The sequence below is a fragment of the Pezoporus occidentalis genome, unplaced genomic scaffold (assembly GCF_034315485.1).
Source record: "Pezoporus occidentalis ecotype Australia unplaced genomic scaffold, CSIRO_AGI_Poc_V1 ctg58, whole genome shotgun sequence".
NCBI classification, from domain to species: Eukaryota; Metazoa; Chordata; class Aves; order Psittaciformes; family Psittacidae; genus Pezoporus; species Pezoporus occidentalis.
In genome coordinates, this window is record NW_026915921.1 from 2,346,576 (window position 1) to 2,372,795 (window position 26,220).

General features: G+C 40.1%; 1 protein-coding gene and 1 long non-coding RNA gene across 4 annotated transcripts; one reads left to right on the forward strand and one right to left on the reverse strand.

The window, feature by feature from the left end:
* Positions 1-288: 288 nt before the first annotated feature.
* LRPAP1 (LDL receptor related protein associated protein 1) lies at positions 289-10,719 on the reverse strand. Its single transcript, XM_062638742.1, has 8 exons — positions 10,504-10,719; positions 5,407-5,551; positions 5,051-5,175; positions 3,600-3,720; positions 2,520-2,675; positions 1,917-1,999; positions 1,296-1,472; positions 289-985 (listed from the first exon to the last, which is right to left on the reverse strand). The coding sequence occupies exons 1-8, from the start codon at positions 10,681-10,683 to the stop codon at positions 920-922; spliced, it is 1,053 nt and encodes a 350-aa protein (XP_062494726.1). The 5' UTR covers positions 10,684-10,719; the 3' UTR covers positions 289-919.
* A 361-nt stretch (positions 10,720-11,080) lies between these two features.
* On the forward strand, positions 11,081-25,375 carry LOC134174106 (uncharacterized). 3 transcript variants are annotated; one of them, XR_009968506.1, is made up of 5 exons: positions 11,081-11,572; positions 20,229-21,234; positions 21,611-21,739; positions 22,310-22,490; positions 23,798-25,375. It is a non-coding gene; the product is annotated as an uncharacterized LOC134174106 (long non-coding RNA). The 3 variants fall into 3 exon arrangements; XR_009968505.1 differs by lacking the exon at positions 11,081-11,572 and having other exon boundaries at positions 19,294-21,234; XR_009968507.1 differs by lacking the exon at positions 11,081-11,572 and having other exon boundaries at positions 19,294-20,745.
* The last annotated feature ends 845 nt before the right edge of the window (positions 25,376-26,220 follow it).

A 26,220-nucleotide genomic window follows, 5' to 3' on the forward strand; every position in this document is an offset into this window, starting at 1 on the left:
ACATATAACAGAAAAATCTGGTCCTGAAAAGGAAAGTTATAATAATCTTTACTGGTACTGGAATATGTGATCAGAGAGAAGCTGGTTTAGAACACCTCTGCCTATTCAGAACACAGAAACACATTTTTATGGTGCAAAGCTACCCTTCCTGTCTTAAAAACTAATGTGTGAGTGAACTTTAGATGAAAGGAATAAGCAACATGCTCAAAAAAAATAGGTATGGTTACTTCTCATTAAATGGGAGGGAAGGAAAAATAAAAGCCTCACCAGTATCTTGTTTTGATTTTCTTTAATGACTAAGTGTTACAAAACCAAGCAACCATGAACAAGATGATTGTACACATACATTCAGTAACTTCAGATATGTTAGCCTGTAACTAAGTTGTGTGATTTGACCTCAATACTTGTTCCCGCCTTACTTTTCCTCCCCCTCTCACATGAAGGAATCATAATCAGTGCAGCTCTGAGCTCCTGCTCAAAGTCAGTAGGAATATTTTTGCTACCTTCAGTAGAAAATGTAATAGGACAGACACTGAAAGACTTTTCTGGCCTCTCTTTTAACTTTCTGTAACTCAGTGTTTGCTTTCATTGATCAGAACACTTTTCCTAACTATCAGATTAGTGTTCACATATTTTTCCTTTTGACACAACAGCTTATTTCAAAGGCTGTTACTTGATTCAGACCTAAGGCATGTATGATCCAAGATGTGCAATTTACATTTATAATCTAATAATCTGATAGTGCAAATAGAAAACTAGCAATTAAGTGGACAAAAAAAAAAAAAATTCTTCCAGGACAACTCTGTTCAATCCTCACTATTTCAGAGGGACTCCTTGGTAAATCCTGTTGAAAACACACACTACCTGTTTTGTGTTATTCCTTATGCATGTGATTGATCCCATGAAGGGGAACCTGTTTTTATAATTCATTGTGTTGAAGACCTTGAGAGATTCTGCTGGATAAGTCTTGCAAGTGCTTCTTTACCTAGCAGAAAAACAAAACACATCACACAAGTTTTAGTAAGACCAGGAATTATCAGTGTCATATATTCATATTTTCCTGTCAGTACATGTGACAACAGCAAAGAGCAGACACCAGGGAGATTTCAAGCATTTTAGAATGAGGTCTATAAAACAATCACGCATATCCTGTATAAACATGGAGCACAGGCATGTCTTGAACAACTCCTATGGAAGTCATTCAACTTGCATGGAAAATGAGCACTGGATAATCTACATACCCTCTACTGCCAAGTTAAACTTTCAATATGTATGTACACTGGATTTATACAGACCTTATATCCTAGTTCTTTTGTCTTTTCTTCCAGCATGGTGTATTTCTCTTTGTTTCTGTTCAGATGATCCTTATCTCCAGTTCCCTCTATGTGCTTCAGTTTCTGGTGTGAAATCTCTAACTGTTTCTGATAATGATGGTGTTTTTCAATTTTTGCTTCGAAGTGTTTCAGCTCCTCCTAAAACAAATACACACAGTTTCACAGGATTTTCTTTGCTTCCTCTTTTCTTGCCAAGACTATTTTACTAAGTCAAGCACAGAAAACTTTTTCAGTTCCCTGCTTCTTACGAAGATGTGGACAATATATTATCATCAACACCCAGACATCTAATTTTGAAAGCAGGTGCTGAAAAACTCCTACCGCAGAGTCCTCAGACTGCTGATGGCTGTGAGATGCTAGGAGATGATAGCAGTGAATGCCAAATAAAAGTTTATATATCAGAATAGTGGACTGGAGGTAGGAAGGCAGACAATTTTTTAAAGAAGCCTCTTTTCAAAATCTGATCTTAAATCTGCTGTTTTCTGCTCAGACTTAAACTCTGTACTCAGAGTTAACACTGAGTTAACATCTTTATGTAGAAAAATATCTTTCCCTGAGAGATCTAACTGCAATTCTACTTACCCGAAAAGATTCAAGTTCTTTCTCCGTGAAATTGGCTGATTTGGCCATGTCCCACAAATCAATCACTCTTGGTTCTTCAAATTCTAAACAAACACGACTAAATGAAAATCTGGACACAATGCTTTCATGCCCAACTTCTATGAAAGATGAGCATGCCTTCTGACATACATACACACACATAAATATATTAAGCACTGCATTATTTGTATGCCTATTTAGATGAAATGGGAGAAAATCCAAGTACTTCAAACTACAGTATTGCTGTAGCAGGCATTTTTTAAAAAGCAAAGAAATCCCCAGGAACTGAGTAACACCACTGCTTGCCGTGCATGTTGTCTCACTTACCTACCCTTCTGGGGTCGAGGGCATAATATCCCAACTCATGTGGGCATGGAAGACAGAACTATCCCCTTTACAGGTTGTCCTACTGTCCTTTAGTAGGCTTTTAGTATTGGCATGTGAATAGAACAGGGCAGCTGTATCACTTCCGCCTACTGTGGTCAGACCACGTACTGCAATTACATCTTATTGCTTGCCCACTGATTTTAAAGTTTTTAAAATTCAAATTGATCCCAAACAAGCAGAAAACCCTCTGTATCATACCACTGGTTGCGTCATATCCCTGGTGACTGACTTTACGCAAACGCTCAAACCCCTGATTGATGCTTCTTAGCTTTTCTTTGAGTTCTCTGTGTTTGTTGTGCAAGATTTCCTCTTTCACCAGGTTCTCTTCAGGGTTAATAACATTTTTGTGGATATCTGTTGAAGAAGAAGTGTGACTGTGAACCAAATCCTCATAGGTCAAAAGCTCCAGAAAAAAAAACAAATCTGAGGTGAATAAATGATTGTTAGTTCTAAGCATTTGAGCTGAGTGTAAATAAACATCAACACCACACTTTAAGAAGCAGTAATTCCTTTTACAGGTCAGTATTAAAGACCAATACCCCTTAGTGTTGCGGAGGGTAATATTATAGAAATGCTTTTTAATTCCTACCGACCATCAGCTAAGATTTTAGTAAAGAAATGTTCTTATTTCCTAGTTTAGAAACATCCCAAGGAAATGGGATAGGGATAGTTTATGAGTCCTGAGCCTTCTTCCATGGCCATTTTATGAACCAGCAGGCCACTGAATGTTGAAATGCCTTCCAGCAGCTTCCAGCTTGGAGCCTACAATGCAAACATCAAACTGCATATGAGCTTTAGAATACTCTGGCTCTAACAATTTTAGCTGGCATTAGTAGAGCAAGTTGGATTCAGATCCTTAATTCTTTAATATACCATGAGGTGCATAAGATATTCAGGTATATCCTCTTGGGCTCCCAGCTGGTGATATAAAACATGCATGTTCTGCAGACCTTAGGACGACATTTTGCAGCAGTGTTATCTATGCTTGCTGCATGATTTCCAGTAAACTACTATGCCATCATTGCTAATCTGATGGTATTGTCCCTATTTGAAATGCAGGCAGAATCAGAGAACTGGAATAATTTTCATTAGCAGGCAAGATTTTTGGCAGCTAATGCACAACTAAACCCAGAAGTATCTGGAAATGTCAGCATCTGCACACAGTTCTGACAGAAATGTCAGACTTCGGGAGTTTCAAAGGAACTTGGAAACAATGGAGGCAATGGGCACAGAAAACAGTTGTACTGATTTCTAACTGTCTAAATAAAGTTTAGGCACCTTCTGTTCTGCTCACAGTCTCCAGCAGAATATTGTATTCATGGATCTTTTCTTTGTGATGCTTAAATTCTCGCCAAAGCTTATCCAGCTCTTCATCAGAGAACTTCCCAGAGGACTTGGCCTGAAAGAAACATGAGCCCATTATGCCTTCCAGGCCAAGCACTTTTAAGTACACTCAAACAGCCAAAACTTTTTCCCAACACACTTAGAAAAATATTAAATCCAGCTTTTCCGTAAGATCTTTTGTTTTAAATCCCTTTATATTAGTATGAGGTTAGGATTTAGACATCAATGGATACGGTGGCTTTAATCATGTCAAGAGGAAGTTTCCTTCAGACTTATAAAGCTAGACTTGCTATGGGCTACCAGTGAAAAGTGTCTGTCATTTCTATGCCACAGGAAACAATTTAATACAGAAATAAGGGCCACTGAGCTTCACATGCTACTGTAAGGGGACTGTTTGCATGATGGATGCAACTTGATATAAGTACAGTCTTTAATCTTACTCTATTGGCAAGTGAAGATTTTATCACTGCTGTGCATTTGCTCTGCAGTGATTTGTTCCTCACTAGGCTACTTTTGGCAATTAGGGAAATACTGGTCAGACAGCAGGAGCACTACCCACAAATCTTGTGACTTATTTGCTGCAATAAGTGATAGAAGGTGAATGTTATTGATACCTGTTCAGCCCCAGCCTCTTTTTTTTTCTGCTTAGGGAATATTTCTATCTAATGGATTTTACCGTTCCCCAAACCACAAGACATCATGTCCCTTGCCAGAGCTATATCCAGTTACAGCAACATTGTAAAACCCAGCAATTATTTTTCTCTGCTTTGCTACCACTGCAGTAAACTGGTCTAAGAATTGTTTGCTTTACCTGACTTCCTATTTCTTAAAACTTAAATTATTTAATTCTCAAAGAGTATGACTCTTGTCAGTTTTAATTGCCTAGACTGACAGTTTATTTTTTATATGCATTAATGCAAATCCTGGAAATTTTCATTTGAATACCAGGTTGGGAAAATTCTTATGTAACATCCCCCACTATACATTTCCCTTTTAATCAGTCTATGAAATGGTTCTATTTTAAATACATTTTTAAAAAAAAACCCAGAAACAAGAAAACCAGGAAAATCAGCACGAAGTGTACTACCACACAGTGTAACAGTCCCACAAAGCGAAATTGTGAGTTCAGTAAAATTTAAGGAAAAACTGTTTGTCTCCAATGGATCCAAGATTTTACTCTTCATGCAGACTGATGCAGGACCTTTCTTTGGTAAAGAGAACCTGCCATGCCTGGTGACCTGGATGCAGATGGCATGCCCTGAGAGCACAGCTCGGCCAGTACTTAAAAGCAGAGTACTAAAGCTATTCAAGTCAGGCAGCTCCCAGAATACACAGATAGTAATTCAAAGAAGAAACACTCTTCAGTTTCCAGAAATCTTACTCACCTTGCTCCATAATTTTTCCAGTCTTGGATCATCTAGTATATCACTTTCTGTACCACCTTTAATGTAGTTAGTATCAACTAGTTGAGAGTCCTTCTTTCCATTCATTCCATATTTAGTCATAATGACTGCAAGGGAATAGAAGATACAGAAATATTAAAACCAACTACAGATGTATGCAAGATGAGAGACTGACTACATCCTTGCTTGCAGAGCTCCTTGCTGACCTCCAATGAACTCGTGTGCTCAGTGTCTGGAAAGACAACCTGTTATTTAATGGTTCAAACATAAACACAGGTGTCTAACCATGCATGTGTCTGATGCAAAGTTTAAACTTCTTCTGCAAAGATATGCCTTACCATTTAAGTTGCGTCTAAGTTTGGCTTCCTTCTCTCCATCTTCATCTAGCCCTTCAGCCTTCAGTTTTTTCCAACTTAGCTCATCCTTTTCTTGTATTTTTAGATCACTGTGCAGCTCTGCCAGTTTCACAGCAGAGAGCTGAAGCTAACAAGAAAAGAGAAAGGTTTGTATTTAGTTATATGGAGTCATCTCTTGCGGCAGTGTTACCTCAGAAGCCAGTATAGATGCATAGGTGATATAGCACAGCATTTTTATTTTAATGCTATGTATCCATCTGAATTTAAGGGCCTTAAGGTATGAGTTTGTGCATACATAACACCCCTTGCTTACAAACACGGCTATGCCCCTGCATAGCAATGTTAACAGAGTCATCATGTTAATGATGTTCTATGATTCTATGATACTGTGAGACTATGATCATCATCTGGCCTCTCTCAACTCTTCAGCTACTTGGATGACAGTGGAATTAAGTAAGGTTTAAAAATCTGTGTCTTTCTTTGGTATTCCTTCAAGTAATTTAAATAGGATTTTCCTTCCACTTTTAACAGGACTGTCTTCTAAAAATCATTCTACCTTAAAAATGTCCAGTAGCAATAACAAAAAATGTAAAAAAAAAACCCCACAACAAAATATTGATTAAATCAATTCAGTTTCACTAATTTACAAAAGGCAGAACTGACCCAATTTCTCCAACAAGATGACATTACTCCCATGTGTGCAACAAGGATACTTGTGGACCACCTCCTAAACCTATAGATACAGTGAGCTGGTAAATTTTATTTGTGACTATGGTTTTGCAGGACTCTGAGGATGGCCCTGCAGGTCAAGGAGCCACTTCACCAGCTACTTTTACTATGATCAAAGAGCAAAAATTGTTAAGATCACTTCTTAACATGGTTCATGTGCATTAAAAACATACAAACCCTACAGGCATTCCTGTCCATGTAAAAGAACAAAAAGATAAGACATTGAGGCTGAAGCTATAAAAAAAAAAAAATTAAGATTTCAATGAATGGTAGGTCAGCATGAAATTTTGTGAAATACAGAGAAAACAGGAATAGAGATAATGACTAATATAATATTGGCTAAGCAGCACTGCTTTGAGACTGACTTCTGAACTTCTGTATTTTAGACAGTTTAACTCTCCAGTTTAAAACAAAGAAATATAACAAATCATATTAATGCTTCAGAACTTCTTTTTTTGCGTGTGCATGTTAATTACAAGAAGGTGAGGTAAGGAAAAGCCCAGAGAAGAACACAGATCCAAAACCATGAGCAGTGTGACTTCCAACACAGCTCTGTCTGAGCCATCTGAGTCCTTCAACCTCCGACCACTCAGTAGCCAGCTCCCAGGAGCTCAGATCCAGCTCTGAACCAGCTGGGCTCATCTGTCCTAGGACAATCTTATGGGGGTTGCCATTAAAATCAGATTACAGATTATGAAAATTCTCATTTTCAGTGAGGAAGCAGTATGCTTAATAAACACAGACCCAGAATTCAGTATTTTTTTTAAACATTAGGCTGATACTGAAAAGATGTAGACATCCACCTGAGTTTCAGCAGGTTACTTGATTATTTTCAGCTAATGGACTAAACTGCTACTGACAGGAATTCAGGAACCTATGGACATTATTGCGTCTGATTTCAGTTGAGGCTGTCCAATTAACTAGTCTTGTGCTACTGAATACAATTATTTCACTAAGTTGTTTTACTTTCAAGTATCTTGCACTTGGCTTACTGAAATAATTTTCTAAAATCTAGAGTAGTTAGAACCACAGGCAAATATGAAATTTATAGAACACATTAAAACTTCTCATCCCTCTAATAGTAAAGCAAAGAAGTATTTCTATTGTCTTCTTTACCATCTGCTTTTGGGGAACTGCTTGATGGAAACTAAGCACTTAGAAGGAACCCCTTTATTTATGATTTTTAGTATGTGCTAAAGTGAAAAAAACCCAACCTCAATCGTGCATTTATTTGCTTTCCTGGAACTGGACGGCCAGAATGTCACTGCTGCAGTGGCACCAAGTAACAACACTTTGCTCAGCAAAACACTGTGCCCTGATCTGTCAGGAGAAAGACTGGGTGAAAAGTTCACTATAACCAACCATCTCAGCAGTTCTGTGCTCTAATGTCAGGATCCAACTGGCGTGGATTTAATATGTAGTTAGGCTGAGCAGATCCAGTACAAAAACCACCATCAGTAACTTGTATAACAATTAATTCAGCTCCTAAGTACTTCAAAAATGGAAAATACTATTTTAAATGTATGACTTCACATCAAAGACACACTATTGTATAAAAGATTATACAATGCAGTTTAACTCTCCACAGTCAGTGCAATCTCAAAATACAGTTTTCTGTTTTCTAAAAGTGCCAGAGAATATCAGAAATTCTGAACATAAAGTTTGGAGACATCATCAATCAAACATTTTAAAATCTTAATAAAAACTAAGTAAATACATTAAGTCCACTGGTCCTTAAGAGAAAAAAGAAAATATATTCAAATTTCTCCCAATTCCAATAATGTTTTTCTGATTCTCATTACAATTTACTGCAAAACTCAACTGTCCTTTTAAACATTATAAATCATTTCAAATCAGTTGGAAGCCTTTTGCTTGTGCCATTTATGTAACACAGAAGTGAATACACAAGCTAATTTAAAGTATATAGCTCAAGCACCGTTTCCTTCAAGATCATCTCATGTAAGACTTTGAATGACATCATATAAAAAATGTCAACAGGTAAGACTCCACATTACTAACATCAGCCATACGTCGAATAACTAGAAGCAGAGGTGAAAAGTTAAGTTTAATGATTAAATAACAAAGCACCAAGTTCCTTACACTCATTCCTTATTCCTTATGCTGCTTGGATATTAACATCCAAGATAGGCACCTGGCAATTCTGGAAATGAGCACTGGAAATCAAGTTGTTTGCTGTTCACCTACAGACATTACGTGCATTATCATTACCTAGGCCCTCTCTTCTGAAAGGAAATAGTTCTTTAATTTTTTAGGAGTAACATGTCCTAAATTCCAGAGCCTGGAATGGCCAGGAAGCTGGAAGCCCTGATAACAAACAATGCTAGAACTACATCAGTGGCAACAATCAGCACAGTGGATTGCTAGAAACCAGTGGGCCAAACCATGTACCTTGTGAAACCTATGTAATATTTGTCATTGGTTCAAATAACTAGACTTAGGGTCTGACTAAGAAAAACTCTTGTATTAAAATCACTTTTTAAAGAGTCTATATACAATCTCTATGACGAGACCCTGAAGGAAGATCAAAACCTCCCTCCCTCAGGGAATTCCAGCTTGCCAGCTCCTGGCTCCCACTAAGTAAGGTTTTGGGGCTTTCTGAAGGACTGCTCATCCAGTTGTGTGTTGCAGCACTGAACTGCAATATCTATCTTTTCTGTCAAAACAAAGAAGTTTTTCATTTTCAGTACTATTCTCCATCATTAACAAAATGAAGAAAAGATTTCGACACTGGTACTCACAAGTATTTCAAAGCAGATCTAACACACAGGCATAGCTCTCCCCTTATTTCAGACCTTGTCCAGACTGAAAAATCACTTTCTAAAACACAGGCTGGGTGCCAATCATATTCAAAAGTGAAATTTAGATGGTCACAAATTTAGTTCAAACAGTTGTTGCCTCTATAAAATCTGGTCCTCACCTGTACAATTTACTAAAGCTTAGTTCTTTACTCTGCAGTTAACTTCAATCTACATTTTATCATCTTAACATAGGTGACATAAAGCACCTCTGATGTGAATTTCAGAACATCCAGGTATGAAAATAAAAAAAGACTAATTGGAAAAATAAGAGGAAACTAACAATACTATGACTGTAGTTTATTTCTAGTATCCATGTTGTTTCTTCTTCAACTGTCAGGTCACAGCTGGAGTTTCATTATCACACGCTGCCCTATGATCTCTTATCCTTCTCCCTTTGAGGGAACAAGTATTTCTGATACCTTTTGGCATGCTGGGTGGCAACACTATCACAGGAGTTCTATTTTTATACTAAACCCAGGCATGTCCTGCCTCTAACTCAATAGCTCAGGCTGGGGAATGTCCATCTAGGATACAGGAAATCTAAAATATTAACTATATTCCTTTGCCTGAGAGAACTGACCCTTTACCAGCCATCACCCTAACTTCCGTGCTCCACAATATTCACAGGATGAATATGGGTGTGCAGTGCGCTCCTCCTCTCCTGCAGGAGCTGTTCTGCTTAGCTGTAATTAAGTATTTCCACTGTAATTGAATACTTTTACTGTATTTTCATATTAATGAAGTATTTCTTTAGCTCAGAGTGAGAGAAACTCAAGTAGCATTGCCAGAAGTAAGGCTCTCATCTGGGAATGGTGATACCCACTTACTGGTCCTCCTGCATGTGTGACTACATCGGTACAAAGGAAGGTGACATAACCACCAAACTAGAGGGGTTTTTACTCTACTGTGCAGTGAGCTCCTGACCTGTGCAAAGCAGGAACTAAGGCCTTAGGAGATACGAGAGCACCATGCCCCTTAACAGAAGGGCTAAACCATTAAACCAGCAGGTGCAGAAGCCAGATCCTCCACGGTACCAGAGAGGTTTCACTCTTTTCCACTTTCTGGGCATGTGGTATCACTGCTAGATTTAAACACAGGCAGATAAACACTTCCCATGACGCACACATATATAGCAGGAGAGAGGAAGGAGATAGCCCCTGAGAGAAGACCTTATCCAACACCGAAGTTCCCAGCCGCCCGGGAGCTAGGCTGTGTCGGATCTGAGCTGCCCGTCAGGACCAGCCAGACCTCAGAACCAAAACCAAACCACAGCCACCGCAGCCCGGAGGCCCATCACCAAGCCGGGGCCTGGCGAGGCGATGCCTGGCCGAACAGCCTCGCTTTGTCCTCACACACAAGTCCCCAGCTCCAACCGCCGTCCGCGCCGCTTCTCCCGCCGTCCGCCATCTCCCGAGGCGGCTAACAGGGAACGAGTGTCCACACCAGCCAAGCACGACCCTGGGTCCCCCTCGGAGCTCTGCCAGGGCAGCCCCTCGGAGCGCCGCCATCCTCCCCGCTCCGCCTCACTCACCCGCTGCGCCTTCTCCCAGACCTGGTTCAGCCTCACCACACGGAACTCCCCGGCTTCCCGCCGCTTGGCGCCGGCGGCCGCCAACCCCTCGTTGGCCTCCCGGGAGTACTTGCCGGCCTGGGAGGCAGCGGCCAGAAGCAGCGCGGCAGCGAGAACCGCCAGAGCCCGCGGCGCCGCCATGTCGCGCTGGGCGCGGAACTACAACTCCCGAGCAGCCCTGCGGCTTCCCCGCCTCAAAGCACCGGGCGGCGGCTGCTGGGATGCGGGTTCAGCGCCCTCGTCGGCGGTGAAAGGGGTGTTTGTATAGGGAAACAGGCTGAAAATCCAGTTTAGGTCGGAAATTTAGTGTCTAGTTTGGGGTCTGGGTAGCGTGGGAAGAATTAGGTTTGGGCTGTTTCTTTTCAACCGGCTTCGTGTCATTCGTTTGAGTGTTTGCTTCATAAAGTGTGGAAATATGCTGACGCTGGCACTTTTTGTGAGTGGTTTGGTTGGTTTTGGTTTTGTTTGTTTTTTTTTCTGCAGCCTGTAATAACTACAGCGAACACTTTCCCGTAGCCTGTGTGTCCCTCAGCTGTGTGAGGAAAAGAGGACGTGATGGGTTTAAACACCACCCCGTGATCAAGTGAAGTTGCCAGATATTAGCACAATGTTCAGGAGTATACAGGAAAATAAAAGGCAGCTCAGGAAGCAGGAAAGGCAAGAATGGGGACCAGCTCCCCAGTACTGCCTATGAGGGGAAGAAGGTCTTTGTTCTCTCTTGGAGGTGGTAGTGGGGGACACCACAGCCCAGAATAAGACATAGGTTTGGTGATGTGGGGGGAAAGAGGACTTTGAGAAATGTAATAAGTAGATTGGGTTGTTATTGAGAGGTGATCTATGGGAATGCTGCTGAGGTTGGTGGTGTGTGGTGAGTGCAGCTCTTGGGCAAGAGGCAACCTCCCTTTGCAGTGCTTCCTCCTCAAGTAGGAAGCCAAAAAGTGCAGTAGACAATGGGAAATCTTTGGAAGAAGTCAAGCTGCATTAAGAAAAAACCCATAATGCTGTGAAAATGACCAGTATTTAGTCCAGGGTTGGTATATATCTACCCCAGTTTTTAAAAAATCTGCTAAAATTGAATTCTGCTATGAAAGAAGTGCAGGAGAGGCAGAGAACATTCCCTCTGAGTGTTTCTGAAGGGAAGGCAGTAGAGAAAGCTGTTCCTTCTCCTGTCTTCTTATCATAAAATCACAGAATAGTTAGGGTTGGAAAGGAACTTAAGATCATCTAGTTCTAACCCCCCTGCCATGGGCAGGGACACCTCACACTAAACCATGCCACCCAAGGCTCTGTCCAGCCTGACCTTGAACACTGCCAGAGATGGAACATTCACAACTTCTTTGGGCAACCTATTCCAGTGCCTCACCACCCTTACAGTAAAGAACTTCCTTATATCTAACCTGAGAGTCCCGTGTTTAAGTTTTAACCCGTTACCCCTTCTCCTATCACTACAGTCCCTGATGAAGAGTCCCTTTCTGGCATCCTTGATGAGTCCTCTTCTGCATACTGCAATGCTAGTGTTGTATGGGATCTATGGCATAGTAGGGAATTTCTGTATTGAGTTTGTTTAGCAAGGTAGTGGTGAGGTTACTTTCCTGAGCCAAGCTGGAGGTAGACACAGAAGTTCACTTCATAAATTCACCTCAGATCTCATGTGTGACCTTGAGCAAATTCCAGCATAACTCTGTAGTACTGTCAGCACCAAGCCTTCATGCATTATAAATCAGTCCTAAGAAAACAAATAGATTGCCTAAACTATAATGAGATTTCTGAAAACAATGCCCAAATGAGGATTTTTACTGGACTCTCATTTTTGCCTTGTAAGCTCTATAAACAGCTCATTTTTTTCTCTTCCATATTTTCCTAAATCAGTGCAGAGATTCTCAATCATATGAACCTAGAAGCTGTTACCGTAAGACTAAATTGCAGAAGTGAACAAAAGTATTGCAGTGTACTTTGCATTGAAGAGCCATTAAAGTGAGCATTAAATTATACATTATAGTGAATTGATGATGGGAAAAGAAGGCCCATCAGCCTTACCCAAATCTTGCAGGGGTCTCCACATTGGTCTTAGGATTTAGATCTTATTTTGGTGTCATTGCAGGGTATATATATATATATATTATAGACTAATTTTGGAACAGACGGTTTCGTCTTGTCTGTCATTTGAAGTATTGATTGAGTTTTCAGGCTCTTTGCAAATAAATTCAACCTGCTATATAAATTCTTACAGTTCCCACTCTTGTATTAAATGTACTTGTGCATAGCTTTATCCATTTGTTTGCTTGTATTTTTGAGCTACACTGGGAAAAAAAGTTTAGAAATTGGTAAGGGATGATGCGCCATTAATTTGCTTACAGTGGCTTGCTGAATCACATTCTCCAGGGCTCTTTACATCTGTGTCAAGTGACCATTGCTTGGTATTGTTCTCTATGTCCTGGCCCAAGTGCTTCACTCCCAGATGTAAAAAGCCAAAATAACTGTATGGAGTTCTGTGTAAAGACTTTGGATTTATATTGGTGTTGATGAGGCCAAACTCATAACAGTGCACCTTAATGTAAATAAGAAACATGCAGTGGGAGGTAATGGGAAATCAACTCCATTGTGTCCATTTCCTGTGCATTTTTTGTCAAATGACAGGCTAGGAAAATGTTGGCTTTTCAGCCTGGAGAAAAGAAGCTTCATGGAGACCACATAGCAGCCTTCCAGTGTCTGAAGAGGGCCTACAAGGATGCTGGAGAGGGACTTTTCATTAGGGACTGTGCGATTGAAGAAGGGGTAATGGGTTCAAACTTAAACAAGGCAAATTGAGGTAAATATATTTACTGTGAGAGTAGTGAGGCACTGGAACAGGCTGCCCAAGGAAGCTGTGAATGCTCCATCCCTGGCGGTATTCAAGGCCAGGTTGGATGGGGCCTTGAGTGACATGGTGTAGTGGAAGATGTCTCTGCCCTTGGCAGGCGGATTGGAACTAGATGATCTTTAAAGTCCCTACCAACCCAAACCGTTCCATGATTCTATTAGATTCTCCCTTCATTTTTCCTTAGCACGGCTGAAAAGCAACTCAGCTGGATCCTGAAGACTGTGCCAAAAGTGATATAAACAATGGAAATTGTTTCAAAATAACCAGACTTCAAAAGAGCAGACTTTGGCCTCTTCAGGAACCTGCTTAGGAAGGTTCCATGGGATATAGCCCTAGAGGGCAGGGGGGCCCAAGACTCTTGGATGATATTCAAGGGTCAGCTGCTACAAGCTCAGGAGTGTTGCATCTCAACTAGAAGGAAGTGCAGCAGGAGGGCCAGGAGACCTCCTTGGATGGATAAGGAGCTGCTGAGGAAAATTCGAAGGAAAAAAGAGGATTATAAAATGTGGAAGCAAGAACAGGTGGCATGGGAAGAGTACAGGGATGTTGTCCGGGAAGCTAGGGACCAGGTTAGGAAAGCTAAGGCCCAGTCAGAATTAAACTTGGCTAGGGATATTAAAGATAACAGGAAGGGATTCTACAGGTACATAGCAAATAGAAAACAGACAAGGGAGAATGTAGGCCCCCTCAGGAAGCTCTCGGGAGAGCTGGCTACACAGGATTTGGACAAGGCTGAGGTTCTGAATGACTTCTTTGCCTCAGTCTTCACTGGCAAAGGCTCTGACCAAACCACCCAAGTCTTGAAAGGCAGATGCAGGGACTGTGAGAATGAAGACCTTGCACCCGCTGTAGGAGAGGAACTGGTTCGAGACCATCTTAAAAATCTGAACGTGCACAAGTCCATGGGTCCTGATGAGATCCATCCGCGGGTCCTGAAGGAGCTGGCGAATGGAGTTGTGAAGCCGCTGGCCATCATATTCGCGAAATCATGGCAGTCAGGTGAAGTTCCCGATGACTGGAAAAAGGGAAATATAACCCCCATTTTCAAGAAGGGGAAAATGGATGACCCGGGGAATTACAGAGCAGTCAGTCTCACCTCTGTGCCTGGCAAAATCTTGGAGCAGATTCTCCTGGAAGGCATGCTAAGGCACATGAAAATCAACACGGTGCTTGGTGACAGCCAGCATGGCTTCACTAAGGGGAAATCCTGCCTGACCAATTTGGTGGCCTTCTATGATGGGGCTACAGAACTGATGGAGAGGGGTAGAGCAGTTGATGTCATCTACCTGGACTTGTGTAAAGCGTTCGACACTGTCCCACATGACATCCTTGTCTCTAAATTGGAGAGACATCAATTTGATGGATGGACCACTCGGTGTGTAAAGAACTGGCTGGATGGCCACACACAAAGAGTTGTGGTCAATGGCTCAGTGTCCAGCTGGAGACCAGTAACGAGTGGTGTCCCTCAGGGAGCGGTGTTGGGACCAGTCTTGTTCAACATCTTTGTCAGTGACATGGACAGTGGGATTGAGTGCGCCCTCAGCAAGTTTGCCGATGACACCAAGCTGTGTGGTTCGGTTGATACCCTGGAGGGAAGGAATGCCATCCAGAGGGACCTTGACACGCTTGTGAGGTGGGCTGATGCCAGCCTCATGAAGTTTAACCATGCCAAGTGCAAGGTCCTACAGCTGGGTCTGAGCAATCCCAGGCCCAGCTACAGGTTGGGCAAAAAAGAGATTCAGAGCAGCCCTGCGGAGAAGGACTTGGGGGTGTTGGTTGATGAGAAAATGAACATGAGCCAGCAGTGTGCACTCGCAGCCATGAAAGCCACCCGTATCCTGGGCTACATCAAAAGGAGCGTGACCAGCAGGTCAAAGGAGGTGATCCTGCCCCTCTACTCTGCTCTTGTGAGACCTCACCTGGAATATTGTGTGAGTTCTGGTGTCCTCAACATAAAAAGGACATGGAACTGTTGGAACAAGTCCAGAGAAGGGCCACGAGGATGATCAGGGGCTGAAGCACCTCCTGTATGAAGACAGGCTGAGAAAGTTGAGGCTGTTCAGGCTTGAGAAGAGAAGGCTGCGTGGAGACCTCATAGCAGCCTTCCAGTATCTGAAGGGGTCTGTAGGAGTGCTGGAGAGGGACTCTTCCTTAGGGACCATAGTGATAGGACAAGGGGTAACGGGTTAAAGCTTAGATTGGAAAGTTTAGATTGGATATAAGGAGGAAATTGGATATATCCTGTTAGGGTGGTGAGGCACTGGAATGGGTTGCCCAGGGAGGCTGTGAATGCTCCATCCCTGCCAGTGTTCAAGGCCAGGTTGGACGAGGCCTTGGGTTATGCAGTTTAGTGTGAGGTGTCTCTTCCCATGGCAGGGGGGTTGTCACTTGATGATCTTAAGGTCCTTTCCAACCCTAACTATTCTATGATTCTATGTGTTAAGCTATTTTGGACTCTTTTGGTCCAAATTTTGGTTTGCATTGGTCCAGATGGCTGTAGCTGAGTTGAGGTACAGTCACTTTGTGTGTATTCATTGTCCTTATTAAAAAAGACGCATTAAGAAAACATAATGTGGAGCACATTCAGAAGTCTCTTTCTGCCCTTTGCTCACTTGAAAAACAAAATTAGAGACATTTGGGATGAGGATGACATTACAAAGCAGCAAAAAGGTCAGAGAAAATCTTAGAAGAAAGATGGAAGTCTAATGGCATTTATGGAACAGTGCATGGTAGAATACAGTGGTAGAACAAAAGACTGAAGCTAATGTTCAGAGCCTTGAATGTGATTTAAACTCCTTACCGAGCACAATGTCAGGAGGTCTTTTCCTTTAAGAGACAACGTAAGAGCTGGACCAGCTGCTTCTGGCTTCCGTTTTACCAGAATTAGTTCACCATTGAATTTGCACCTTCACGTACTATATATACATCTACAATTTTTTTTCAAGTGATAGAAGCTGGCCAACATTTCAAATACTGGGTTTCAGGGCTCTGGAAATGAGAGCGGTTGTGGCCTTCTCATCTCCATCTTCTAACCCAGAAATGTGGTCTGCAGGCTGAGCCTAGCAGCCTCTGACCGACCTTCATTGAAGTAATATAATAAATAGATCCTTTGAGTTTATCTAGATTAAATAAGTGTGTCCAGACTATAAAAGCAATAATAATTGGTTCTTGGCTGTAACATAGATGTGTATTTATAGTCGTATTTAGAAAGAAACACTACATAACTTAGGAGTTTTGAGAATGACAAGCGATTATGAATCCTAAATTTCTTGATTAAGATTAGCTGTCAGGCACCTATTATATCTGTGCTATAACTATGCTTTTCCTCATTTAAAGGAAGTTTAATCAAGATCCAGCACTATTTAGTGCTTTAGTAAATTAACCACATCATAGCAGATATCTTGAACAGGATAGTCAAAGACTATCTTGATCTTCTCTTTCCATTTTGAAGAAAAGCAGTAGTATAATGTCTTGCTAAAGAATGTAGCACCAAACAAGAAAAATAATCTCAGGTACTATATAATTCAGAAGTTCCCCCAGTGACAGATTTCTGTACAGTTCTGCTCTTGTGTATGAATTCTAGCATTTTCTACTTCTGGATTTTGGGGAGGGCTTTTTAGCAGTCGTCCTTATATCTATAACAACCTCACAACTATGTGGTTATTGAATATTACAGAATAAAAATAGAAGAATATATAAACATGTCTCCAAATAGTCAAGGTTTGCCAGTATCTTCTGTGATAGCACAGTACATTTGCATATCAACATCAGCCCTGGTACGCTGCCTATTTTTGACAGCACGTAGATAATACTGTTTTGGTGGTAACCACTCTAGATTTCACCCTCCTGAACATCTTGACTTTTTGCCTTGGTTTGGTGTTGTCAATAATAGAATTTAGTCAAGGTTGATCTAAGTTAACTGGTGGTTCTCTATCCATATGTTAAAATCAGCTGTCTTGTTCTGCAAGAGAGCACACATGCCCCCTAAATGCAAGATTCAGTCCCAAGGAAGTATAAGAAATGTGGCAGGAAAGCAAAACTGGCATGAAAGAGTCTCTATCCTGTTTTAATGGTGGCGGAAAACCAAAACTTCTTGTGGTACATATTACAGCAGTTAGCTACAGCATGATCTTGTGAAGAGCCACAAAGGTACCTTACCTTTGTGTATAATCCTACTAGCTCTACTTGCACCTGCATGATTTCATTTATATTTTGGATTAGGTCTTAATAGTTTAAAATCTTTTTGGCCCTATACAGGACCATGCTGGTAAAACACTTTTGGGTTAATGTCAGGAATTGATAGCACAGAAACCTTCCAAATCCAGATGGCTTTGGAGGTGCCTGATGGTCTTGCTTGGTTCGTGACACAAAGCATTCTCTGTGTCTAGTGTCTGCCTCTCAGTATGGTTTTGCAAACATAGAGGGATCCTATTTCTTCATTTACCTTCTTTTGATAGCAGAAGAGACAGCATCACTCTGCATCTTGTACATTCATTTTCACAGAGATATATAGTTCCTTTTACTCTAATCTCTAATTCACTTTAATTTAAAGAGTATTTTTTTCAGGTGTGCTTTAGGTTTTCCAGGACAGCACAGTCAGAGATTTGTATCAGTCAGAGATGTCTATGAGATCTCTCATCCAGGACACAATTCTGTTTCTCAAGGAATTAAGCCTATTCCATCACCGTGTGCTGTTTCGTAAATCTCAGACCAAGGTCAGAATCAGCTTTTAAACATCAGTTTTGACTACTTCAGTAGGGCAACAGGACCTGGATTCCTCTGATATTCCCTTAAGGAGTCTGTGAGAGCTCACTGTGATGGAACGTCACAGTTGTCTTAAAAGCACTTTATGCATGTATGCATTCCTCAAGCTGCCCAGTGACTTACAGCTGTACCCGAGACATCATTGTTAACCTTCCTGCTCTGTGCAAACTCCATTTTCAGCTCAGAGAAGCAGTCTTTCTCACAGCATCTGTCTCCAGGATTCTCTGCATGAGTGACTTTAAGTTCCCTGTCCAAGGAAGCCTAGATAATGTGTCCTTTTCCAGCATCAGAAGTTTTAGGTTCTGTTTTCAATCATAGGAAAAATACTCTGTGTTGGTTTTGTGGTTTTTTGTTTTGTTTTGGTTTGGGATTTTTTTTGTAATAATTTTGACCATTTAAATTACATTAAGCTGTGTAACTGTTTTTTTTTCCTGAATAGCTTCTTTATATTCCTTGGATATAATTCTGTGCATTCAAGCAGAAAGTTGAACAATGCCAAAGTGAAGAACATGAATTGCATAATGTGCTGAAAAGATGAACTGGCAAGATGTTTGTTACTACATTAACTTCTCTTTAATAGGAATTACTGGAATGTCAAAGAGAACTAACCAGACTGAAATTTATTTTTAAATATGTATTTTCATAAAGTGGAACCTTTTTTCTGTGCACTTAATTTTACTGAAAGAAAAAAAACAAGTGTTGGTACAATATTATTTTAAAACATCTCTATAACATAACGAACAGCTTTCTGTTGCCATTGTCTTACTGAAATTACTTACTTAGCTAAACTGTTTAGGGCTGATGCTAAAGAGAAGAGCATGAAAACCAGCTCATGAATTCTGTCCTTCTAGAAATTATCTTTGTGGCTGATTAAAGGGGACCTTGACTTGTTTGGGGAAGAAACAAAATACTCACTGGCGTTCTTAGCTGTCTAGTCAGTGCTAATAGAATTTGGGCTTTAAATTATTAGTATAAAACATACAATTAAAGTAAAATAAGCAATCAAGTTGCTAACAGGTATCTTACCTGCCAGTGAGATGCAGCTCTTCTCTGAGATGAAGCCCATCCATGCAACTCATGATTGGGTATAGTTCAATAAAAAATGCAGGAGCAGTTTAATGAAATGCCAAGTGCCATGTCCTTGAATACAATATATCAGTACTGATTTTTTTTCTTTCATAAAACTATTACAAATAATTAATTGTATCTGTGTTCCTCCTGAATGATCTTTTCTGGCATTCATCAATGCAGTGTGGAAACAAACCTGACAGATACTCTCCTTTACATCAGTTTTCTGTCAGAGTATGTCCCTTTTTTGTCAGGGATTCAGTTAAGAACTCCTTAAAAGTATTGTTGCAATGTAACTTGATCCCTATTTCTCCCACAAAAATATAGTACAGCAATCCTGATTGCTTCTAGGCTGCAGATTTTCACTGTGAGATGTGACAACAGGAGGTCTTCTGTATTGAGCAAGAGTGTAAGTGTGTTCATATTTGGCTGTGCAGCCACCTTGAATCATTTCTGCCTCTTGCTTCTCTGCCTCTTGTACTTCTTAATCCTCTTCCCATCCAGCTTTGTCTGTGTCATTCGTTTACATACTTTCATGATCTTCCTTCGTTTTTAGTGTTCACATCACAACTTTCTAAGTGTCCCTGCATAATACATGCTTACACCCCTTTTCCTTCCATTCCTCCTTCATTGTGTATATAACTTTCAAACTACCAAGCAATAGCTATACCTTTCAAAATTTATTGGAACTTCTGCCACTCTTTTCCTAGATGTGCAAAAAGAGTTGTGTGTCACAGTTCTGCGTTATTCCAGTGTGGCACAGTATGTCTGTTGATACATAGAGAAAACATTTTATTTTCTGGTTTATTTGTTGTCAGAATTCTTGAAAAGAAGCAGCAATGTTTTTCAAGTTACTGTTATATGGGAGATTGAATGTTTGGTGAGCATCCCTCTGAGATGGCTTGGTGTTTTAGAGTATTACAAGCTCAGGCATGAACACTTGAGAATATAAAAGGAGTAGTTCTCATTCTCAGTGCTGTTCCTGAAATTTCAGCTGTTTAGGCAGAAAAACGGTCATAGGAGTTGTGGGAAACTGAGCCAAATAAACAGATGGGATCTTCTAGTCCAGCTGGAAGAGCTACTCTTCTGTGCCGGGTTCAAATAGAGGATTTCAGAGCTAGAAAAAATCTACAGAGAAATTCCTCAAGACAGGAGAGTCTTTAGTTGAGTTAGGAATACACCAGCCAAACAGTGATTTCAGGGTATTTTGTTATCCTTATTGTCTATGAGGCATTCAAATATAAAAAATTAAGGAGCAGTGGCTGAATATCTGCTCAGGGGGAATGAACTCAAAAGGGCAGTAATTGTTGTAGGAGATAAGGCCACACCAGTCTCAAGAACGAAAGCAATTCTCATAATTTTCTTAGCTTTCAGATATATGACAGCCTGAAAAATAACTTGTTAGTCAGAAGACTTGCTTCTTGCCAGATATACACACGATCCAAGTAGAGACGTGCTGTGAAGGACAGTTACACAACAGAGGAAGAAGTACTGAGCTTATAAGATAAATGGTGAGTGTGAGCTATGGGTGGGACGATGAAGTTACTTTCTTTGCTGTAGTCTGGGTCAAAAAGTGAGAACACATCTGCACTAGATGTGGCATCCTGCTGTCGTACCTGGTTGTTTCAGTTGGATTCTGTTGCTTCTGCAAGGTTGACTACCAACAAGAAAAGAAATCAGTGTAATTTTCAAGAAAATTGTTTTCTGGGGAATAGTGGTTAAATGAAAATATTGGTTCTGTATAATGTTAAATTTAATATAACTAATATTGAGCATTAGAGATGACAAACCTACCAGCCAAAAATATAAATAAATGGAATTCTAAATGCAAGCCACTTAATCATTTCTATTTGTTTTTCCTATATAGCATCCAAAAAACCCCAAACAACCTTGATCACAAAAGATGTAAAAATGAAGTGAACAATCAAAAATCTGCTGCACTCGGGAGTGAGTATCAAGATCCATATGTGCCTGTTTGCTGACACAGGATTAGGAAGAAGGTACACAAGAGGAAATGGAGGATGTCTTCAGGGTTCCCAGAAGAAATCCAAATTATGTATGTATGTATCTATCTACCTACCTACCTATCTTCACTTGTGCTAAAGGACATGTTGTGGAAAGATGTAGCCAGTGAACATTCTTGCTGAAGACAGCAATGGAGCTTGAGCTGGAAAAAGGCTGTTGTTTTTATACTTCCATTTAAAAAACACTGGTGATCTGTTCAATTAAATCAAATTATAGCAAGCCTAATTTCTTTAGTGTTGTCCTAACTGGCAGGTATCTATAATAATTTATTACACACAATTAATGAACAAGTGAGCAGTATTTTTTATCATCTTGTTGATAAAACCTTTCAAATATTCTTCTTCCATCAAGGCTGCAGTTCTGTATGCTTGGTCTGGACAAAATGTTCTTGGAAGGGAAGCTTAGGAAAAATACTTTTCAAATATTTTCAGGAGAATGAGAATTACGCCTTATCCTGACTGCCCTCTATATGTACCGAGGGTATGTAGCCCTCACTTTGCATCACGTTCTATAGACTCTTCTGGAACCTAGTGCTATGCAAGTGCTGTTTCTCCTGAGATGATCATTAAAGTTCATTGATCAGAAGGAAATATTGTGCAGCAAGGAAAATTTGCTGTCAATACTTATCTGAAAGTAAAGTTGATTTTATTTTAATCAGAAAATAAACATATTATGGAGTGTGCATTTAATGCATCCCAGTCTGTTGAAAAAATATGGCCATGGCTGAGGAAGTTAGCTGTGGCCCAGGATTCTTATTCATCCTCTGTTTTGGGCTGTATGTTTTCCAGAAACAACTTAGAATGCTTTTGAGTAGATGGATTCCTTAATGTTCTCTGTCTGTATGGATTATTTGCAAGTGATTTCTCCAGCTTGAATGGATAATATAGAAATCCTGGTGTAGGAAATACTGAAATTCATATTAATTGAAGTCAGACTTGATTGAACCTACATGTTATCTTGGATTTGATTCAGACCTGTTAAAGTTCACAGGGGACTTTCTCACAATTGTTGCACCCTAAAAATGATATAAATCAGCTCTAGAAATATTAGGGTTATTGGTCACATGGGATTATTTCTGTTCCATGCCTCAGAAGAGCCATGAGGGTTGGACATGCATAGTCCTGGTTAAAAGTTTAAAATTCATCACCATAATAACCTTTAATACTCTGTTTAAATTTGTGGCAGCTCTGGAAGTGTCTATCAGAAAAAGACTGTCTGTGGGAAGGAAGAGGTAAGTCATTCTCGCACTGCATAGCTGGCAATCATAAAAGAATGATAGAGATGCTTACCCCTATTTCTCCAGCCTTGACAGCTGGACAGAAAAGCTGAGTCATATTAACTGACTGTTGGCAGGTAGAATAGATTGGGCCAAGCACATTCCGTGGAATATGTCAAGTGCAATTAATCTTCACAGAAACTGTAACCAGATTTTCAACTGCACTTTTTGACATAATGGTGAAGAATTTAGACTGCTTTAAGCTACATTCATCCTGTCATTTATATATATAAATTCTTTATTGCAACAGTTTTCTCTCAGGTGTGTCTCTGATCCAATATTTAAGACCTTTTTTATTATCTCCAAGTTTTTTATCCATGAAAAAGTTGTAATTGTATTGGTTAAGCCATACTGTTTGGTTAAGTTATGGGGATGTCAGAGAGTACTTTATATATTCAGGGGTGGGACATTCTCTTCTGCTTTGAACATCAATTCTGTGTGGTGGGGACTTTAGGTTTTGCCATGGAGGGCTTCATGTCAGTCACTGACCTACGCCGCAGACTCTTTATGATTTTGTGTGTCTCTTCAGACTTGCATTGTGTCTGACTAAATGACTTGATCCAAAAGACTTTCAATTCAAAGAGAATCTGTTTACTTACACGGATTTTGTTTAAGGTCTGAAAGGATCAGGCCTGCTCCCAGTGAAGGGATAGAAAGTTGTCTTTTGGTCTGCAAGCAGACAGGATATGGTTCTACTTTTGGATTAATAAAAAAAAATGTAAATCTAAAGTAGAAGAGGACTGATTAATCGAAAATGTACAGAAAGAAATTCTGTCACTGTTAAATATGACCACTGAAGATGAGTGTAGATAATCATTATTTTTGCTGTAACATCATCAGGAGAAATTTAAGGAACCACAGGGACTGGCATCACATCTACTGCTTACTCTTTCTGTTCATCTACTATGCCATAAACCCAGATTTGGATATAGGTTTTGGAGGGGTTCCTTTCCAAAAGATTGCCTAGAATATCTGAGGTTGTGCACGAGAAACAAATAAAAGGGAACCAACCCTCCTAAGAGCTGTTTCTTCAGAATAGTCTTTGGCCACAGGAGGGCAATACTGTTCTATAATAAATTTGACATGCTTTATTTGCTGAAAATCTGGTTTGCAAACACACCGGAGGGGGGAACAGGGTTGATCATGTTTAACAGTCATCAAAGTCCTATTGATTAGAAAGTGGATTTACGCCTCTAGCTATGTTTGCAGGTGTTGACCAATGAGTCCTCCAACACTGCTGTGAATATCATTCTGCTTTTCAGAAAAGCAAATTGCAGCACAGAAACTGAGAGCTGTGATGAGATTGTCCTGCCATTTCAAACTGAAGTAAGGAGAGCTTAAACTGAAAATGGTGAGAGTCTGAGAGTGTGTGACTCACTAATACTGGTTGGAGTATCTAGCTGGGAATGGTGGGTCTTATTTTTCTTTTCTTCCTTAAGAAAGTTTCTGTATATTTCCTCTGTGGCCAAGGGCATGTTCTTCTTTACAAGGACCCAGACATAGGAGCAGGACTCTTAACACAATAGTTTATTGATTCATGCTCACATTCTTAGCTGGTCAGATAAATCTTTCCTGTAGGGCCCTGCAGGGTGCTTAGAAGATTCTCCAGAGAAGTATTTGGGTTTTGAATCCCCAAAGCAGATGAGACTGTTGAGTGTGCTTTCTGTGGCTCTTAGGTGAATAAGAGATACCACTGTTGGGTCTTACGAAAAAAAGATAGAAGCTTCACTGTGTTCTCTGTAAAGATTAACCTGCTAGGAGTACTTTGAGACTAGTGGATTTAACCTTTAAAGGGAGAGGAATACTTGGTTTACACAGACTATGAGTTTAGGTGTGAGAGTGGTGATGGGCACCTTTGCAAATGTGAGTATGTTTGAGTACTTTACACATCACTTAGCACACTTCAAGTATATATGCATTAATATGTAAGTAATTTGTGGAGTCTGGGTATCTCCTGAATTTGGAGACAGGTGAATTCCCCCCAAAAATAGAAAATGAAGCTTTCTAAGGGCCAGCTTTCTCATCTGTGTTATTAGTATGCCAGGAATGGTCTCCAAGAAAAATTGAAATAATGTTTAAAGTTAGAAAGGCATATTTGTGAAGGGTAGATTGCTAACTTCCAACTAACCTTTGAGGTAAACTGGAAATGAAAATGTTTCAGAGAATGAATACTACTGAGCTGCTGCCCTTTTAGCTTCTATTTCCAAGTAAAGGCTCAAAGAGGTCCCCTTCTGAAAGACAATTCTGAGTGGTGTTTTCAGTCTGTAGATCAGACACTATTTCTGATGGGTCTGCAACTGCTTGATATGGGCCTGCAAATGCTGAGACCCTTGTCTTTACCTTTTCTTTAGAAGTTGCTATACTTCTACTGAATGTATTTAGAGAAAGCAAGAGCATTCGTGTCAGGTATGTCTTAAATGTCAGTTCATTTATTTTATGCTTTACTTTTTAAAGTGTGTTTTCAGCTTCATAATCTGGAAGATAGTCTTTTGTTTTGCAAGAATAAGTTTTATTGCTTTTATTTTTAAACTTGTCTAAGGGGAACTGAGACAAATCTGACCGTTTCAAGGTTCTTGCATTGGCAAGGAGGTAAGGAAGCCAAGGAAAGTAGCAAGTCCTTTGCAGTGCTTGTAGACCAAACTTGCAATTATCACCTTCCAAACTACTGGAGTAATTCTGGGAGCTTGTATCTTCAAGTACTCAGAGAAGAAGAGGAATTCTGTGTTGTAATCTGCAGCCAATGCCTCTGACAAAGGGCAGGCAGTGATGATACAAACTATGATGTGATGAAGTTTTCTCAGCTGAGTAAAGGATTTTTTCTGGGGGGGAGAGGGAAATGTAAATTTTGCAATTAGATGCTTAGACTCTATTTAACTTTACACATCATTTAATTTGTATGTGTAGATAAAACATATGGAGCCGGTCACCCAAGCCTGGTGCACTTTTGTATGTACTTAGGTAAATTTCTTTCTCACTTTACACCATAGTCACTTTTTCTAACCAAAGCGCTACATTCCGAATTGCATACTTGGCTTTGATGTCTTATCCTTAAAATATTGAAGAAGAATTAGATTAATACTTCTTTGAGTCTTTGAGTGTCAGTTTTCTAACACTTAAATATGTGAAAATGGTGGTACTTCCTGAGATACTTTCCTACACTCTGCCACACGTGGTGTATTCCTACATATATTTTCTGTCACAATAAGTCACTCAGCAGAAGTCATGAGTACTCAAACGTCAACAGATGTAAGACAAATGGCCCTTATAATGAAATCTGTTAATAGCCTCATGCTATATAAATCTGTACAATAGCCTTATGAAGAAGTCAAGATAAACTTACTTTGTGATCTTTTGGACAAATCAGCCAAACCAATAAAATACAGGAAATAGTGCCCTGCATGGGGGTGAAGAAGGTGGCCAAGCATTGGTAGAAATTTTCTGCTGATGTTTATAATTTTCCTCTGCATTTTAAGTAATTCACAGTGATTATTACTTCAGATGCTTATTTCTGTCCCACTTCTGAATGTTAGTAGGCAAGGCCAACTTTTTTCATTCGTTTTAGAATTATTGAATCAGATAATATGTTTGGGTTGGAAATGACTGTCCTGGGTTCAGCAGTAGCAGTCATTTTTCCCCTTCTTGGTAGCTGGTGTAGTGCAGTGTTTTGACTTTCGGCTCAGGGACA